At 41.6% G+C, this 17,228-nt stretch overlaps 1 protein-coding gene across 1 annotated transcript; it reads right to left on the bottom strand.

Moving 5' to 3' along the window:
• Positions 1-3,252: 3,252 nt before the first annotated feature.
• Positions 3,253-5,227, bottom strand: LOC119348906 (protein SULFUR DEFICIENCY-INDUCED 2-like). The gene is made up of 4 exons (XM_037616915.1): positions 4,963-5,227; positions 4,242-4,454; positions 3,994-4,149; positions 3,253-3,872 (listed from the first exon to the last, which is right to left on the bottom strand). Exons 1-4 carry the CDS (start codon positions 5,092-5,094, stop codon positions 3,468-3,470), a joined length of 906 nt encoding a protein of 301 aa, XP_037472812.1. The 5' UTR covers positions 5,095-5,227; the 3' UTR covers positions 3,253-3,467.
• Between the last annotated feature and the right edge of the window lie 12,001 nt (positions 5,228-17,228).

Below are 17,228 nucleotides of genomic sequence, written 5' to 3'. Positions count from 1 at the left end.
CGAGAAGTACTGAACAGAAAAAAAGCAGAAAATTACTCAAATTGTGCGTGCACTGTTTGAGCACAACTTGTATTTTTTTGTGTAGAGCTCCTTAGATGTCATTTGACCACCAAATTTTGCAACAATCCATACCATTTGTTCATAATCATTCCCACAGTTTTGGCATGTTTCCTTGCGTGGGTGTAGTGCGGGTGCACCGAACTGGGGTTCAACCACTACTTTCCAATTATCAAAAGGAGCCACATGGGAGCAACGACACTAAGTATATGCTACAACTAATGTTGATTTTTTTAGCAAAATCAATGAAATGTTGAGATTAAACCAAAGTTAATAATCCAAGTGGAAATTTCACATCCCATGAAAGTAAAAACTACATTAATTAGAGCGCTCATTTTACGTCAAACTACATTATATTCTTCAAAAGGAACATTTTGCATCAACCCTATTTCATGATATTTTCAATCAATCAGAGCGCTCATTCACACCCGTAACATCCACATCACCTCCTATATACACATGCACTACTTACCACACACAAATACACGTTCAAAAAGATAAAAGAGACTATAACACGATTAGTCCCTGAATGTGTATAGCTCCTCGATAACGTGCATCAACCGTAGAAAAAGAGACATATAGAAGTTCAGTTTTGTGTGGCGATATGCATTTTGTGTTGTATATTCGTTATAGCAATGTACATGAACGTGTTTCTACTGTGAACGTTCAGACACCTAAGATGATAACTACCTTATTTTTTGATAAATTTAGGTTCCAAAGAGGTTGGATTGGAGTGAGCTGTTTCAGGAGTTAAAAATAAAAATGGGTGAAGATATTATAAACTGAACTTCAACTGATAGCTTACCTACCAACATATTGACAAGATACAATCCGGGAAGCTAGGATCACTAAACTCCAAATAATTGTACATCTACAAAACACCGGTCAAAAAATTGGCTAATTCGCATACATGAAGGTGCATAAGTATAACAAAAACATCAAGCACATCTAACACACTTTATTAAGCGGCACAAGGACAATGGAGGGAGAAAGAGAGCGATCCTTGAGCACGAAGATGAATGATAACGATGTTTTCATATCGAAAGAGGTCTGTTGGGAATAGGAAGAGCCAGGAATTAAAGTTGCAGAGCATCGTAATATGAAACACAATAGCTATATGTAAGTTGATTGCATTTGTAATTTGGGTAAGTCAATTTTGTGAGAGAAGGAATGTGTGGAGGAGGAAGAAAGTTGAAGGAAGAAGAAGGAAGGATGATCGTTGGATCTTAATCTAATGGGCCAAAAAAATTATTTACCCAAAGTAAATTTTCAGGCCTATTACATATGGCTTGTTCCAATAGGAAAAGAACTAGCTAACTGAGTGCCCACCTTTGGACTTCATATTGTAGGCCAAATAGCATTGACAAAATCATTTTTGGTATTTGGCACCCATTCTACACATAGAGATATTGTCGTCACATGAAGATTGTTATCAGACTCTCGAATTCGGCAACCAAATTAATATTAAAGTGCCTTCTTGCAGTGTTGGTGATATTAGTTGTGTATATATTGCTCTCTTGTCTGTAATACAACACCATGTGCATCTATTACTTGCTTGCAAGTTCTTTAACATTGGCAGTGCATAGCCAATGGTGATATGGCACAACCTGGATTTGATATGGATGGAATTTCAGTTGTTCTGTTATATATACTATGTTGGAATTTTGGCAGAAAATATATTCCAACCGCTGTGAGTAAATCAAGTGAATAATACACATGAACATTTCACATCCCAAGCAAGTCAAATTAAACCTATCTTGAGCGAGAAACACCTAAAACCATATTATTCCTCAAGGGAACACTTTGCATCAACCCTAGCTTGTGATTTTTATCTATCAAATGTCTCAGTCACATCATGCAAAGGCACATGATCGCCAGATGCATCCCAGACGACAAAGCCGAATCATCCCGATCATTGAAAACATTTCGTTGATTATCTTCAACAGTCCAAATATCTCACATCAAGGGTATACAACCTCACAATTTATTGACGTAGAGAGAATGTTTGGGGCAAAAAAAAGTAAAGGTGTTCACTTCCTTCACAAAAAGCCTTAGACCATTTAAAAAATTCTGTTCCAAAGGAGTTGGCTTAGAGTGAGATGTCTTGGGAACTTAAATTACTGATAGGTGAAGATATTTAAAACTAAAGTCGAGTCCGTACTTACACATCTGACATGATACAATTGCAGAAGTTAGGAGCATTAAAGACCAACAACAGTACGTAGGCTAGTCATAGTGGGAGTAACTTAGCTAGTAACATAGTGCACTTCATGAAAATTCTGCTTATGTGGCAAGTAATTAATGAGAGGTGGTAACATAATATGTTATTGTAACATAGCGCTTTCCAAGACAAGATGAGTCTACGAGCTAATAAATGAAGTCATCTATGATACTACTATTATATATACATGACACTAGTCTAAGTTACTTCCCACTATGACCAGCCTAAAGCACTGTTCGCAAACTTGCGCCTTCTTGATGTACGTGAAAAGTGTATAAGTAGTAACCAAAACATCGTGCACGACTACCACACCTCATTAAACCGCACAAGAGAAATGGGGAAGAAAGAGGGTGAGCCATGAGCCTGAAGCAACAACCAAAACATCGAACATGGCTTGCACACCACATTAAACCGCACAAGAACAATGATGGACAAAGAGGGCGAGCCATGAGCATGAAACTAAATGTAACATATATTTCAGGATCGCGGGAAGTCGGCTGGGAATAGGAAGGGTTGGGAATTGAAGTTGCAGACCCTTGGTTTCAGAAAGAGCTAGGTTGCCAAGTCCACTGCATTGAAATCCATACTGTAGGTCAAAGAGCATTGCAGAATTCACATCTTTTATTTGGTGTTCTTAGGTGCTTTGTACACATAGTGAGATGTTTTCTTGCGGTGTTTGTGTGTGTGTTCTTTTTTGTGTGTGTATACCACATGTCTATTTTGTGAGTGTATTAGTGCTCTCTTATCTGTATTCATCACCAACTGTCTCTTTTACTTGTTCTCTAGTTCTTGACTTTGGCGGTGTTCGCTCAAGCTGGCTCCTGCATGGATGAAATTTTACTTGGTATGCAATATGTTATACTCAGTGTTGGGCTTTTAGCAAAAGGAAAAGGAATCATTTCAGTTTTTGCAATTAAAGCAAGTGAGTAATCCACAAGACGATTTCACATCGCAAGGAAGTCAAATTAAGCATATCTCTGGGCAAAGACCAACTGCATTCAAAACTGAAACCACATTATTCCGCAAGGGAACGCTTTGCATCAACCCTAGCTGCTTATGATATCTACAACCTATCAAATCTCTCATTCACACCTGTAACATCCACAAAACCTCCTACATACATGCACATCAACTTCTATTTACCACACGCAAATGCACGTTAAAGTTTAAAAACCAACGAAGTAATGAATCAACAAGCCATTTGGTCCCTGAATGCATCTAACTCCTCAAATACGGGCAGCCGCCTCGACCTGAACGGTGTCCAATCATTCATCACAAGGTCTAGTCTCTCCATGATCTCTTCGGTGAAACTCAAGCCAATATCAAAGGGCGATGAAATGTGTGTTGTCGGACCGAGCTCACGGAGGAGCTGCTCAGCTCGGGCAACCGCCTTGTCGTCATCCAACCCGGAGATTCTGCGAAGTAGGACATCCTCAAGCACTTGCACTGCCTCCTCATGTCTGCTCTGCTTAATGAGGCACAGCCCGAGGTTGCACGCCCTGTTGGCATCAGGTACGATAGTCTGGGCCTTTCGATAAACCAATTCAGCGGCTTCATAGTTGTTCTGCTGCATGTAAGCCCAGCCAAGGTTACCCTGTGAAATCGCACATCAAAAGTTTCAGTAACCTGAGTATAACTGAATACTGCTGCAGTGACAGACCAACACATGCCTAATTAGCAATCAGTAAGAGTAACATGGGAGCAGCAACCCGTACCAGAATGCGTGACATCTCCTGCTGGATCGAGACCTGGAACTTCTTGCCGTGGGATCGCGCCGTCTTGGTGATCTTCCCGTTGAAGGCCTCGCCGAGGCATATCATCTTGAGCTTCTGTTTCAGCAGCTCTATCTGCTCGTCGACTTTTCCGCATTTCTGAAGATCAAAATCAGACATATCAGGTCACAATTGATGCATGAATCAATCCTTGAGCAGATTTCCCTGTGAGATGTGCAACTGAGACGTACCTTGTAGAGGTCGATGAGCAGGTTGTCGAGGGACTCCTGGGCCTGCCTGGAGCAGAGGTGCCTGAAGGATCTGATGGCCTCTATCGCCTCCTCGGCGCGGTCCTGCTGCTTCATCACCACGGCCATGTCCTTGAGCGCGCTGTCTACCCTGTCCCCGGAGTTGATCGCCTTCCAGAACCACACGATCGACGCCTCCGCGTCCTTCTCCACGAGCTGATCAATACAAGCCGTTTCACCCAAGTCAGCAACTTAACGTTTGCAGGGAAAACAGATTCTTTTTTTTTTTGAGGAAAGGGATTTTTCTCTCGTTCAACTACTAATCATGAATTATGTATGGTGTAACTGAATTTAATTTGATGTGATTAGAACATAATCATTCACTAAACACGCACGCGCGATGGACCACTGCCCATTTGCGGCAACACGGAGAACCTCAGCACTGTGACCGATTCGGCGAACAACGATTTCTTTCGGCCAAGAGGAGCAAAGAAGATTTGGCGGCGAGAGCAAGAAGGCAAGAATCGCCCGGAGCCGACGGAAAAGTAGGGAATAGTACTGTGATCTGCTTTCATGGTGGCCGCTATCATGATTGGGCAACCGGTGCACAATCAAGGCTACTGCATACAGTATATATTCCAGTTTCCGTTTTGACCACAATAAATCCACTCTAGAGAGGCAGAATTTGCATGGGCAGGAAGGGAGCTGCGAATGATTAACCAACCTGGAGGTGCTTGGCCCGGACGTAGGGGCTGTCGCCGGCGGGCACCTTGTGGACGACGTGGAACAGATCCTTCTTCTCCCCGCCTCCGCCACCGCCGCCGCGTCTCCTCTTGGCAGGTGCGGGCGCGTCCATGCCGTCGGAGCTGATTCGGAGCGGATGCTGAGAGGGAGAGAGAGAGAGAGAGAGAACAATGGGCGCGCGCGGATTGCTTGCCGGCTTGGCTGGTGGTTTGTTTCGCGGGTTGCGGGATCTGGAGAGTGGGAAGGGAGGGAGGAGGGGGGATGACGAGGCGGGCGGAGTGGATCTGGACGGGAAGGCGTCCGGGTTCGAGGGCGGGGGCTGGATGGCGACCTGGCCCCCATCCGGCGGTCGAGTGGGCACCACGCGTCCGCATCCGTAGTGACGTGCTCGCGGCGCCTAGGGAGAGCAGCGGGTGTGACGGGCGGCTCGAAGCCTTTATTGTTACTGTTTGATGGGCGTTTAGCGAGCTCAACTGCGTCCGGATTGGCTGCATCTTCTAGACGCATGTGCGATGTGTTTAGAGAACTGCTCCGCGCATTAAAATTCAGGTTTTTGATGCCGGACAGTACAGCTTCAACAGAAGCTGTAAAACAGTACTCCCTCCGTTCCGAATTACTTGTCTTGGATTTGTCTAGATACGGATGTATCTAGACTCATTTTAGTGCTAGATACCTCCGCATCTAGACAAATCTAAGACAAGTAATTCAGAACGGAGGGAGTACGTGTGAAAAAAAATTGGGCACGCGCTGAAAAACGCTACGGGATGCTGTAAATTTGAGGCGGTGGATTGCGCACGCTTCACAATTTACACTGTGTGTTTTTGGGCATATGATAAAACAATGTTGGGTCCGGCGCGCTTAAACTGCTACAGTTGCGCGTTAAAACTATTTTAGGGCATGAAAATTTTGGGCGCCTGTTGGAGATGCTCTTAGGCTACTCATAGTGGGGAGTACCATATACTCTCTCCGTCCAAAAAACTTGTCACTCAAATGAATATATCTAGCACCAAGTTTATGCTAGGTACATCCATTTAAGGGACAAGTTTTTTGACACTATCATGCATATGATACTACCTTCATAGTGTATAGTATCATATGGTAGATGCTCTTAATTATTTGTGACCATGCATGAGACAAAGTAGTACTACATCATTTATTATATTATGGTATCTATCTATGTTACTCTAAGGCTGCCCATAGTGGTGAGTATCATATACTAGTGTATGATAATACTCCCTCCGTTCCTAAATATAAGTCTTTTTAGACATTTCAAATGGGCTACAACATACGGATGTATGTAGGCATATTTTAGAGTGTATATTCACTCATTTTGTTTCGTATGTAGTCACTTATTGGAATCTCTAGAAAGACTTATATTTGGGAACAGAGGGAGTACATCCGTAGTGCATAGTATCATAGATTAGTATCACTAGCACATATGCCTGTGCGTTGCAACGGGAGATGAAATAGTACTCCCTCCGTTCGGAAATACTTGTCATCAAAATGAATAGAATGGATGTATGTAGATATATATTAGTTGTAGATACATCCCTTTTTATCCATTTTGATGACAAGTATTTTCGGATGGAGGGAGCATGCATTTGAAGCCAGTGAGAATTATATGTGCAAGCAAACCCCCGTGAGCACACGAAAAAAGAACATTTAGCTCCGCGGTTTCGCCGCGTGTGAAGGAACCAATCCGCTATTTTTCCGTTCATTGGTCAAGGGCTTTTAAGAGTTCTGTTATGTCGTTGTAGGCCAGAGAAGGCCCATGAGTTATTTAATCTACTCTTCCTTTCAATCTTTTCAATCAAGAGGATTTTAAGGTATGAAGTCTTTCAATATTCTAGGAAACATGAACAACTTTTTAAGTCCTGAACAGTTTTATGGAAATTATGTTACACCTTCAAAAAGACACGAATAAAATATGAAAGGGAAAATCTTTTAAAATTCACAAACATTTTCTGAAAACATCAACTTTTTTGTAAAAATATGAACATTATTTGAATTTGTGAACATTTTTTTAAAACAGGAACCTGTGTTAAAAATTCATAATTTTTGTAGAAAATGTGTATCTTTTACAAACAAACATTATTATATACGAACATAAGATTTTTAGAAAATGTGTTTCTTCTGGCAAATCTAGATTGTGGATCACGCCAATTTCAGTTATTTGACCACGGAAAATTTAGTTTTCGGACCATAGCTAATTCATTTTAATCGATCATAAAAATTTATTACGCCATGTCAATTATAATCTGTTTGTCATGTCCGACTTTTAAAGAAAAATTCCATGGCAAAGTACTTGCATTATACCAAATCTTTGTTGTTTCATACGCAAAAAACCATGTCTTGTTCTGCCTGATTTTTTTAACCATGGCAAACTAATTGTTTTCGGACCATAGCTAACCTGCCGAACGAAATCGTTCGATGGATGGCCCCTAGTACGAAACGACTCGTTCGGTCCAGGGCTCTCCAGACCGCACATGTGGGCGTCATCACCGTCCAAAAAATACTGAATCCGCCATAAACTAATACTCCCTTCGTCCGAAAATACTTATCATGAAAATGAATAAAAGAGTGTGTATCTAGATGTATTTTAGTTCTAGATACATCCATTTTTGTCCATTTTGATGACAAGTATTTTCGGACGGAGGGTACTCCCTCAGTCCCAAATTTGTTGTCTTAGATTTGTCTAAATACGGATGAATCAAGTCACATTTTAGTATTTGATACATCCGTATTTAGACAAATCTAAGATAAAAATTTTGGGACAGAGGAAGTACTATACATATACATATACACCAATATAAAAGCCCTATAATCTTGTCGAGCTATGTTCTAGCCATCGAAATTTTTCTTTCTGAGGCAACTAATATTTCTTCAGTTAAAAAAATAGTACTCCCTCTGTCCGGAAATACTTGTCGTCAAAATGGATAAAAGGGGATGTATCTTGATGTATTTTAGTTCTAGATACATTTCTTTTTATCCATTTTGATGACAAGTATTTTCGGACGGAGGGAGTACTCCCTAGATATATCCATTTGAACGACAAGATTTTTTTGAACTATACGAACAATTTTTTCTCAATTTGGCAAAAATAATAATTAGATTGTGACTTTTTCAAATATTTAACACATACTTTGTGAAACAAGGGAACATTTTTAAATGGCACGAACATTTTCTTAATCTTATCAGTGTTTTTTATAATTTGTGTGAACAACTTTTTTAACACTGCATTAACATTTTTAATGCACGGTAGATTTTGTGAAATTTTGAAGGAAATTAAGTTATGTATTGTGACAGTTACGCACTGGCCCTATGGGTGTCTTGTTTTCTTCGGTTTTCCTTGTTTCTTTATATGTTTTCTTTCGTTTGTTTCCTTCTTACTATTTTTTCATTTAATCATAACATTTCTATGCCTTTCCTACACATAATACATTTTTATATACATTAGGAACATTTTTATGTAATTCCTTTTACATTTTTAAAACCATGATTTACATTTTTTTTAATATAGGTTTTATGTCTATTTTTATGCACATTGTACATTATTGGTATACATATAAAACATATTTATACAATTTTAAATTTGTTCAATAGTATACCATTTATTGCAAATATGTGTTTTTGACAATTTGTTGAATACGTCAAATAATTTACAAATACATAATTGAAACATTTTTTTATGATACAAAACATGAAGATTGTGCCAGAATTTCTGCTATCGTACAAACATGTTATTTTTAAATATGACAAACATATTTTTGAAAGTTGTGAACATTTTTTTGAATGATATAATTTTTTCCTATAGTTACATCAACATTTTTTAAATGCCACGTACATTTTTTTTGAAATGCGTAATTTTTTTCTCATGTGATAAAACTTTTTAAATTCTATCTAAATTTTTAAAAATTGGTCTAACAAAAAGTTTACATTGTTTTAACATTTTTCAAATTCACGGCGAAAAAAATCTTAGGCACACTATGTTCTTAAAATATACTCCCTCCGTCCGGAAATATTTGTCATCAAAATGAATAAAAGGGGATGTATCTAGATGTAGTTTAGTTCTAGATACATCTCTTTTTGTCCATTTTGATGACAAGTATTTTCGGACGAAGGGAGTATGTATTTATATATTCTTGAAAAAAAAGAGCGGAAAAACGAACAAAAACTGTACATGTACCTCCGTGCTTTGGTGAGGCAGGAAGAAGGAAAAATGTTGGTTAATATGATATATACAAAAATATGCTGTTTTTTTATGTATATGCTAATGCTAATCACATTTTAATACCATATCGTATTTATCAAAGTAGCAATACCATATAAACTGAAAAATTATATTTACTGAACCAAATAAACCGAATAAACCAAACAGGCAGAGTTATCGTGACGCATTCCTGAGAGTATAAACTTGCCTTTCTCTCATTCCAGGCCAATTCGAAGAGGAGTCTAAACTCTTGAGTAGAGTCCAAGTACCCGATCAGAGTGCATCAATTGGGACGGCAGCAGAGCTGAAAGGGAAAAGTTTCGTGAATTGACGGCGGGTTCTACTGATACTCAGATTTTTTATGGGCATAACTAAGATTTCCGATGCTTCCTATGGGCATCAAATATCTTATTGTGAAATTGAACTGGAGATGGCACTCAAATACACTCCAATTTTGTTGCTCTCATCTCCAACCTTTTCCCCTAGCAACTACTCCCTCTATCAACATGCAAAAAAAAAAAAAAACTACTCCCTCTGTCTCCTAATATAAAATCATTTTGCAAGGTGTTTAGCTTGCAAAACAATCTTATATTATGGGAAGGAGGGGCTACTAGTAAATTTTGATTGAGTATTTCCCTACACCTACTGAAGTCGATGTGCTATTTATGGGCATGTCAAACGTCAGTGCATAAGTGGCTACGAAACATTTATTTAGTGATACCACCTATTTTAATGTGTTGCTTTTTTTTTTTTTACCTTGCTGAAACATTCCCAACTATGAAGAATCTGCCTATCTATCAGAAAAAAAATCACTTTCTTCATCTAAAGATGACGGCCGTGAGAGGAAATGACATTTGCAATTTGGTCACTACTATACCAAATCTTTGAGATGAGTTGACACAACATACACACCATTTAAGCATTATCTCCAAAATTGACCGGGCTCGCCAGCCCGTTAGGATTACATGGTCTGCCGCACGTAGGCATCGAGAAATAAGGGATCGAGTCACTCCCGGGCGCTCTCAGCGATTTGGATTCCAGGTCGTTGGATCGGGTGGCTTGATGCGATTTGGACCATCCGATCTCGCCCCGGATTGATCTCAGCCGCTGGATCGAACCGATGACACTATTGCAATAAATAGTTACCTCTCGTTCCTGCCACTGCGTGTAAATTCGTTGCCCCACTGAGGTCATTTTCGTCATTTTCGCCTAGAGGTGTATAAAAGGCGATGGCTCGCATGGAGATGACCCAGCCGTCGCTCCTCTCCCGCTCGCGCCAGCCCCTCTCCTCTTCCCCCCGCCTCGCCTCTCTCCCCCCGTCCAAACCCTAGGCCTGCACCCGCCGGCCGCCGCCGCCGTCACTCGCCCAGGCCCTCCTCCCGCTGTGAAGGAATCGGATGAGATTCTAGGTCACGGCTCTGTCGTCTCCCTTCTCTCTCTCTCGCTCTCCCTTTTGCGCCGCCACCACTCCTCCCTCGTCTCTCCCTCCGGCCCCAGCCGCTACCTCTCCTATGAGCCTCCCTCCTCCTCACGAGATCGTCACTAGCCCTCCCTTCTTCTCGAGTCATGGAGGAGCAGCCGCACTGGTGGACAAGATGGGCTGCACATTGGAGGGAGCAGCGAGGCGAGTTGGTCGTGGCCGGACATGTGCTCGTCGGCGCCACAACATGATAGGATGTGCACTAAAGCCGTGGGGCAAGGTGGCGTCGGTTGAGGTGAATTGCCTTTCCTTTTTGCGTTTTGGTTTTCCACGTCGTTCTTCATTGATCTGTAATCTTGTTTCTGTGCAGGTCCCATCAAATCCGGTCACTCCGCCGAATCTGCAGTGGTCGTCGTCGATCTACTGTCGTGGTCGTTGATTTACAGGTACATGTATATGTATGTTCAGCCCTCTTCTTGGCCGCTGGCTTCTCTTCGTCTCTGACTTCCCCTTGTTTTCCTTGCAGATTCGTCCAGTGTTGTTGGTGCCCCCTTAATTCTGATCCGGTTGCGTCTCCATTTATGGATTTGCAGGTTAATCCCTCTTCTCCTCCTCCTTTTTGGTCCTCTTTTGTTAGAGTGCTAGGCATACAGCGGCTTGTCCATGGGCTCTTTTAGGCTTGACCATGTCTTTGGCCGGCAAGGGCCTTTTGTTGTTTGTCTTGCCTCTGGTAAAGGCCAAAGGTGCTATCAAGCCTGGGTGCTATTGGTTGTTTTTTGTGCGGTGTAGATTTATGTCTTTTCTTCTTTGTATGGTCCTGGTAGGGCCTGTAATTGCTGCTCCTCTGTTGGTGGAGTGTTGGTGGTTTTGTTACTTTTGGTCTAGCTAGGTTCCAAGGAATGGGATATTTAGATTCGTCTTGTTTTGTTGATGGCTTATTATGCGGCTGCACATTGGATCTAGCTGTGTTCTTAATGAAATATGGCTTTGTTGTGTAGGAAAGAGTTAGGTCTACCAAGTTTCTTGGGGTTGCGTGATGAGTACTATTCCTAGAGATGCTTTAGTGTTTTAGTGCTTTGATTGATATTTTTGAAGAATAAATCGAACTGCTGAGGGCCCGAGCCTAAAACAGAGGAATGGAGTTCTTGGATCCATATGGTTTTGTAGAATAGAGAACTTGAGATCTTGAGGTTATATAATAATTAGACCTGCCTAGGAGGTGCTTTATTGTTTTTTTTTCCTCTTTTGGTTAGTACTTTTGGATGAATAAATGGATCTTCTGAGAGATGACAACTAGAATAAATTTAGCTGTCTTGGAGTTGTAGTATATGGATCTGGTGAGAGCTGAGGGCTAAAATATATTATGTTGTCTTGGAGTTGTTTTTGCCATCTGACAATTAGGACCTGCCCAGGAGGTGCGTTGTTGTTTAAATTGTGTTCCTTTTGATTGCTATTATTTGATGAATCAACGGATCTTGTGAGGGATGAATGCTAAAACGGATTCAGTCGTCTTGAGGTTGTAATATATGGATCTGATGTGAGATGTGGGTTAAAATAGATTTATTTATCTTGGAGAGTTTTTTATTTTTCTGTTGTGGTAAATGAGATAGCACGTTGCTGCATGCTTTTAGGTTCTTGGTAGTTAGTGTGGGTCATTGAATTTGTGCTCTGCCGTGAAAATGCACTGGTCTGACCCATGGTGGCGCCCCTCTTCCCACGTTTAGGTGCTTCCTCTCTCCATGCTCTTCCATCTGTTCATCTAACTTCCTCCCCCTCCACTCCTGGTCGAGGCACACGTCGTTGATGCTCTGCTATATCAAGCAGCCCTCCACTTCAGTTTTTTTTCTTGGTGACAGATATAGTTCACTTTGTCTATAATCTTATTTTCTTTTTTTGAGTTTTTTTCCAACTACATAGGTTAGTATTTAGTTTCCAAGGAAGGTAAGTGTTTATTTATTCAACATTTAATAACAACATGTATTACATGATGTGATGCTTGAGTGTGATTTTGTAGGCAAGACATCAACAGAAAGGTGTTTGGATGTCACCTTTAGTGCCTAAATGCTTCTAAAGTTTCCATCGGAGTTTAAAGGGGGTTTGGAGAGATCCTGACCAGCTTAACTGACAACCCCGCTTACTCCTGCAACCTAAGGATTCCAAGCATGCCACTGATCTCCACTGCCGGCAATTTATTCTGTACAGTCACTATCTCATCTCTTTTTGTTCTATATGGTCCACGTAAAAGAGGTTTTTGATGCATTGGTTATTTGTATTAGATGATTAGTACATCAGGAAATTGCACAACCTCCCCATCTTTCTAATCTAAATGATGGTAAGCACGAGTAGGCTTCTATGCCTACCGGACCCAGTGTAAGATTTTTCTCAATTGATGTAGTTATAGAGCTACAGAATGGGCTTGCATGTAAGAAACCACCAATTTTAAATTAAAGCGAACCAGGTTTCCGCTCTAGGTTATGTACTTACCCTGTTATCCACTTACCATGTTAATTCATATATCACATGCCGTGCTAGGATATAGGAGGCTTACATTGCATGCAACAGAGCAGGTCGATCAGGCAAATCATCATTCGAAGTTTGGGTCGATGATGATGTGTAATAGACTCCTCATGCTGCTCTTGTGTTGTGGTGTTCGCGGCGGCGTCGCTCGTGGTAGTCATATACTGATACTTGGTTTAATTCTGGTTAAAAGTGTCAGGCTTTTGAAAAATTCTGGTTCCACTAGGTGATTTTACTGTTCAAGTGGTGGTGGCGCTAATTATTGTAGGGGCACAAGTGGCTGTACTTGCTAACTATTGACCGGTTGCAACTAACTATAGTACATATATGAATTTTCTGTTGATTGACTGGAAGTCAAGGTTCTGTTCGATGATTTACATGTCTCTGAATTTCATTATGTTTCCTGTGTGCTCATTTGTCCTGGAAGTTACCGTACATGCACCTCCACTCATAGCATGCCCACAGTGTGAATTAGTTGATTAGGATTTATACATTTCTTTTTACCCTTTCTATGGTAGTTCTGGTACTACGTAGTTTATCTATTCAATCGATTATCTAGCTGTAGGTTATCCTTTTCTTGTTCCCAGTTTGAGATTTTTTTTATTCAGACATTTTGGATCATGCTAAGATACTTGAGACAATTTTTTTTAACTAGGAGCTCATTATAAGTTGTTTTTGTCTCTGCAGCTGTTATTTCAGTTAATGCTTGGTTGAGCCTAGAGAATAACATATTAACATGGAGAACTATTCATGTGGTGATCCCAAAAACTTCCTAATAGTTCTGTGGAGTAGGAAGGCTGGCATGAGTTTGTAGAACAATCTTGAACACTTCTCAAACTAGACTGACCATTTATAGTTTGCAGAACAAGGTAATGTCACCTCTGAAAATTAGGTGTCTCTTTGTGCTTCATTTTCAGTTATATTGGTATTGCGCATATCTGGTCAAGGTGCCTGAAATTGATACTAGCTCTTAGCTCTGGTCAAGGAGTTACTCATTTGTCGGATGGCTAAATCTTGCTGTACATAAGGGTCAGTAGAAGAACTGTATTCTTACTGTGATGATCTCCATATGGCACACTCAATGGATATGTCCATCAACAGGTTTTTACAACCTAGAGAGTCGGGCGACAAAGCAGTCAGACCAAACTATCTCTATCCATATATATGTAGTCTGATGTTATGCCATAGCCGAACCATATAAGTTTCTTATACTGTTCTGCTTTCGATGTATTAGACTTCTATCCATTGTAATGAACTTATTGTCGTGGGAGATCACTATGGCTTGATTATATGGTATGAAGTTTGGGTTTGGTTTTGAGCTCAGTTGTATAAAAGTACATGCTTACAACCATAGATACATGTGATAATTCATTGAGTGATTAAGCATAGTTTTGGATTTGGCGTGCTGGACCAATTAGATGGACAGGGCAACTTCAATTGAATCATCCATTGCATAGTCGTGCAAACTTTGTTGGTGTAAGATATCATTTCCTATATCGTTAATCATGATCTTATGAACCACTCAAAATTGTGTATTGTATTTTGGGTAAATTTGCTTCTTTTGAGAAAGTTCTCTTAAGGATATGTCACAATCATGTATAGGGGGCTGGATAAGTTAGGTCCGGGGGTGCGGCAAGCCGCACTTCCTATCTAGTATTTGTGGAGGGAGTTTCCTTTATGGCAAGTGACATGGCGTATTCAAATAAACCTAATTGAATACTACTCCCTCCGTCCGAAAATACTAGTCTTCAAAATGGATAAAAAGGGTTGTATCTAGAACTAAAGAACGTCTAGATGCATCCCCTTTTAATCATTTTAATGACAAGTATTTCTGGACGGAGGGAGTACGACCTATCACAATTTAAGTGTATTGCTAAGACCCCATTCAAACTCTATAAACAAGTTCTTGATGATTATGTCCAAACGATGGCACCTGGTTATTACATAATCTCATTCTATCCGTTAGAGAAAGCTGCATTTCATATGGAATAGCATAAAAAATCTAATAATCATATAGCCTATTAGTTGGAAAACAAGAATCTACGCGGTGTAAAACAAACAGGTTAGCTCATTTTCTCCCATATTTAAAAGCTATAAACAGACACAAGAGAAAATTAGAACAACATGTCATTGTTTGGACACCTGCAGTTCTCATCCTTTCCTTTGATGATGAATGAACAGGACTTTGGAGGCATAATTTATGGGTGAATGGTTGACTCTTGTTTTTAGGGGACCGACTCTATTTTTGACCATACGTGTTGATGTGTATATCATTGTTTGACGTAAGCACTAAGAAGTACTCTCTCCGTCCGAAAATACTTGTCGGAGGAATGAATGTATCTAGACGTATTTTAGTTCTAGATACATCCGTTTTTATGCATTTCTCCGACAAGTATTTTCGGACGGAGGGAGTGCATATTTCTCATGTTCAAGGAGATGAATCATATTTTCTACCAGAACACATCAAGCATAGACAAAGTTCCAATTCTTTGAGCCCTAAAGCAAGCATGAAAGGGATGAACTCATGTGTTGCATGCAGTAGGCAAAAACTTCCATGAATTCCAAACATCTTGAAAAAAAATACTAGAAGAAAAATAGTCCTGGAAGAAAATTACTCCCTCCGTCCGGAAATACTTGTCATCAAAATGGATAAAAGGGGATGTATCTAGACATATTTTAGTTCTAAATACATCTTGCTTTATCCATTTTGATGACAAGTATTTTCCGACGGAGGGAGTATAATCCAAAATTACAACCATGAAGTGCAGTTCGTCAAGCTATAATCTAATTGTTTCATGAGTTTGCATGGTGTTACCTATAATCTACAATTCTGAGTTTGCCTTACTAAGCAGCTGCACACAATTTCCTGCATACACTTCGTTCACTCGTCGTTTAGTCGGCTCTTCCCATACCTCATATCAAAGCTAATTTCCCCAGAAATACAGGTTGTAATAAACTAAGAGCAACTCTAGCAGACCCCGCATCCCGTCCCGGCCCGTAAAATAACCGCCAAATTGCGGGTCGGGGCCGGAAAATCCGCACGATCAGACCCCGCATCCCGCCCCGGCCCGCAAAATTTTTTGCGGGGCGCGGCAAATCTTCTCCCCCAACCTCTATCTTCACGGGCTGGGAGGCCGATCCGAGCTGAACCCCTATCTGGCGCGAGATTTGGCGGGAGGGACATTTCCGCGCGCCCTTTCCCGCTCCCCGCACCCTCCGCCACCATTGTCCCCCCTCCGCAAGCTCCGGTTCCTCCTCCCCGGCCGTTCCTCGCCGCCATGGACGCCCCCGTGCTGTCCCCTGTCACCGTCGAGGTCGCGCATGCTCCTTCCCCTCGGGCAAATCTCGTCGCCGGCCATGTTGCCCCCGCCGCCGTCGCCCAAGTACATGCCACGCCGGCCCGCAAACGGCAGGGCAACGTGGTCGTGTAGGGCGGGAATCCGGCTGCCCCCGCCGCGACGGCCCGCGCTCCGGGCGCCAACGCCGCAGTGCGATCCCGGCCGGCGGCGGAGAATGCCGGCAAGACCGCGGGCGTAAAGCGGATGAAGGTTCCAGCTAAAAGGAAGCCACCTTCTTCAACCTCTCACTCCATCACCCCGCAAGGAGGTGCTCCAGCGATGCCGTTCAACGGTGCCGCTCCCCCCGTGAGCGAGGTGTTCGACGAAATGGCTGCAAGGTATGCCTCTTCGGTCTAGCGATCCCCTTTCATTTTCGCCATTAGTGTCGATAGCTCGTGACTTGTTATCGTTCGCTGTAGCGGTGGTTCGAACAATGCAACAACCGAGTTCATGAACTTGTTGGACACGAACGCGGTTGACATTGATCAAGCCCCTTTCGAACCATTTGACTACAATGAAATGGACGACAGCGTGGATGATCATGGTTGTGCGGACGAATTGGAGGAGATCGAAGCGGAATCGTTTGAGGAATCACAATCAAAGAGTGGGAAGAGCCAAAGATTGAAGAACTACACGATCTTGGAAGATCAAGCTTTGATCCAAGCATGGAGTGCGGTGTCTCTTGATCCATGCACGGGTGTTTCTCAAACCGCCAAGAGATATTGGTAAAGGATCGAAGATCAATACTTCCGCATTATGAA

The sequence above is a fragment of the Triticum dicoccoides genome, chromosome 1B, assembly GCF_002162155.2.
Source record: "Triticum dicoccoides isolate Atlit2015 ecotype Zavitan chromosome 1B, WEW_v2.0, whole genome shotgun sequence".
Classification (NCBI taxonomy): Eukaryota; Viridiplantae; Streptophyta; class Magnoliopsida; order Poales; family Poaceae; genus Triticum; species Triticum dicoccoides.
Note: the sequence above shows the minus strand (reverse complement) of the source record. Positions and strands in the feature narration are given on the sequence as shown.

Excerpts from the sequence above, each read along its gene's own strand:
- LOC119348906 (XM_037616915.1), bottom strand. The coding sequence starts at position 5,094 with ATGGACGCGCCCGCACCTGCCAAGAGGAGACGCGGCGGCGGTGGCGGA. Across the intron at positions 4,455-4,962 it reads TCCGGGCCAAGCACCTCCAG|CTCGTGGAGAAGGACGCGGA; the intron begins GTTGGTTAATCA and ends TGTATTGATCAG. Across the intron at positions 4,150-4,241 it reads TGCTCATCGACCTCTACAAG|AAATGCGGAAAAGTCGACGA; the intron begins GTACGTCTCAGT and ends TTTGATCTTCAG.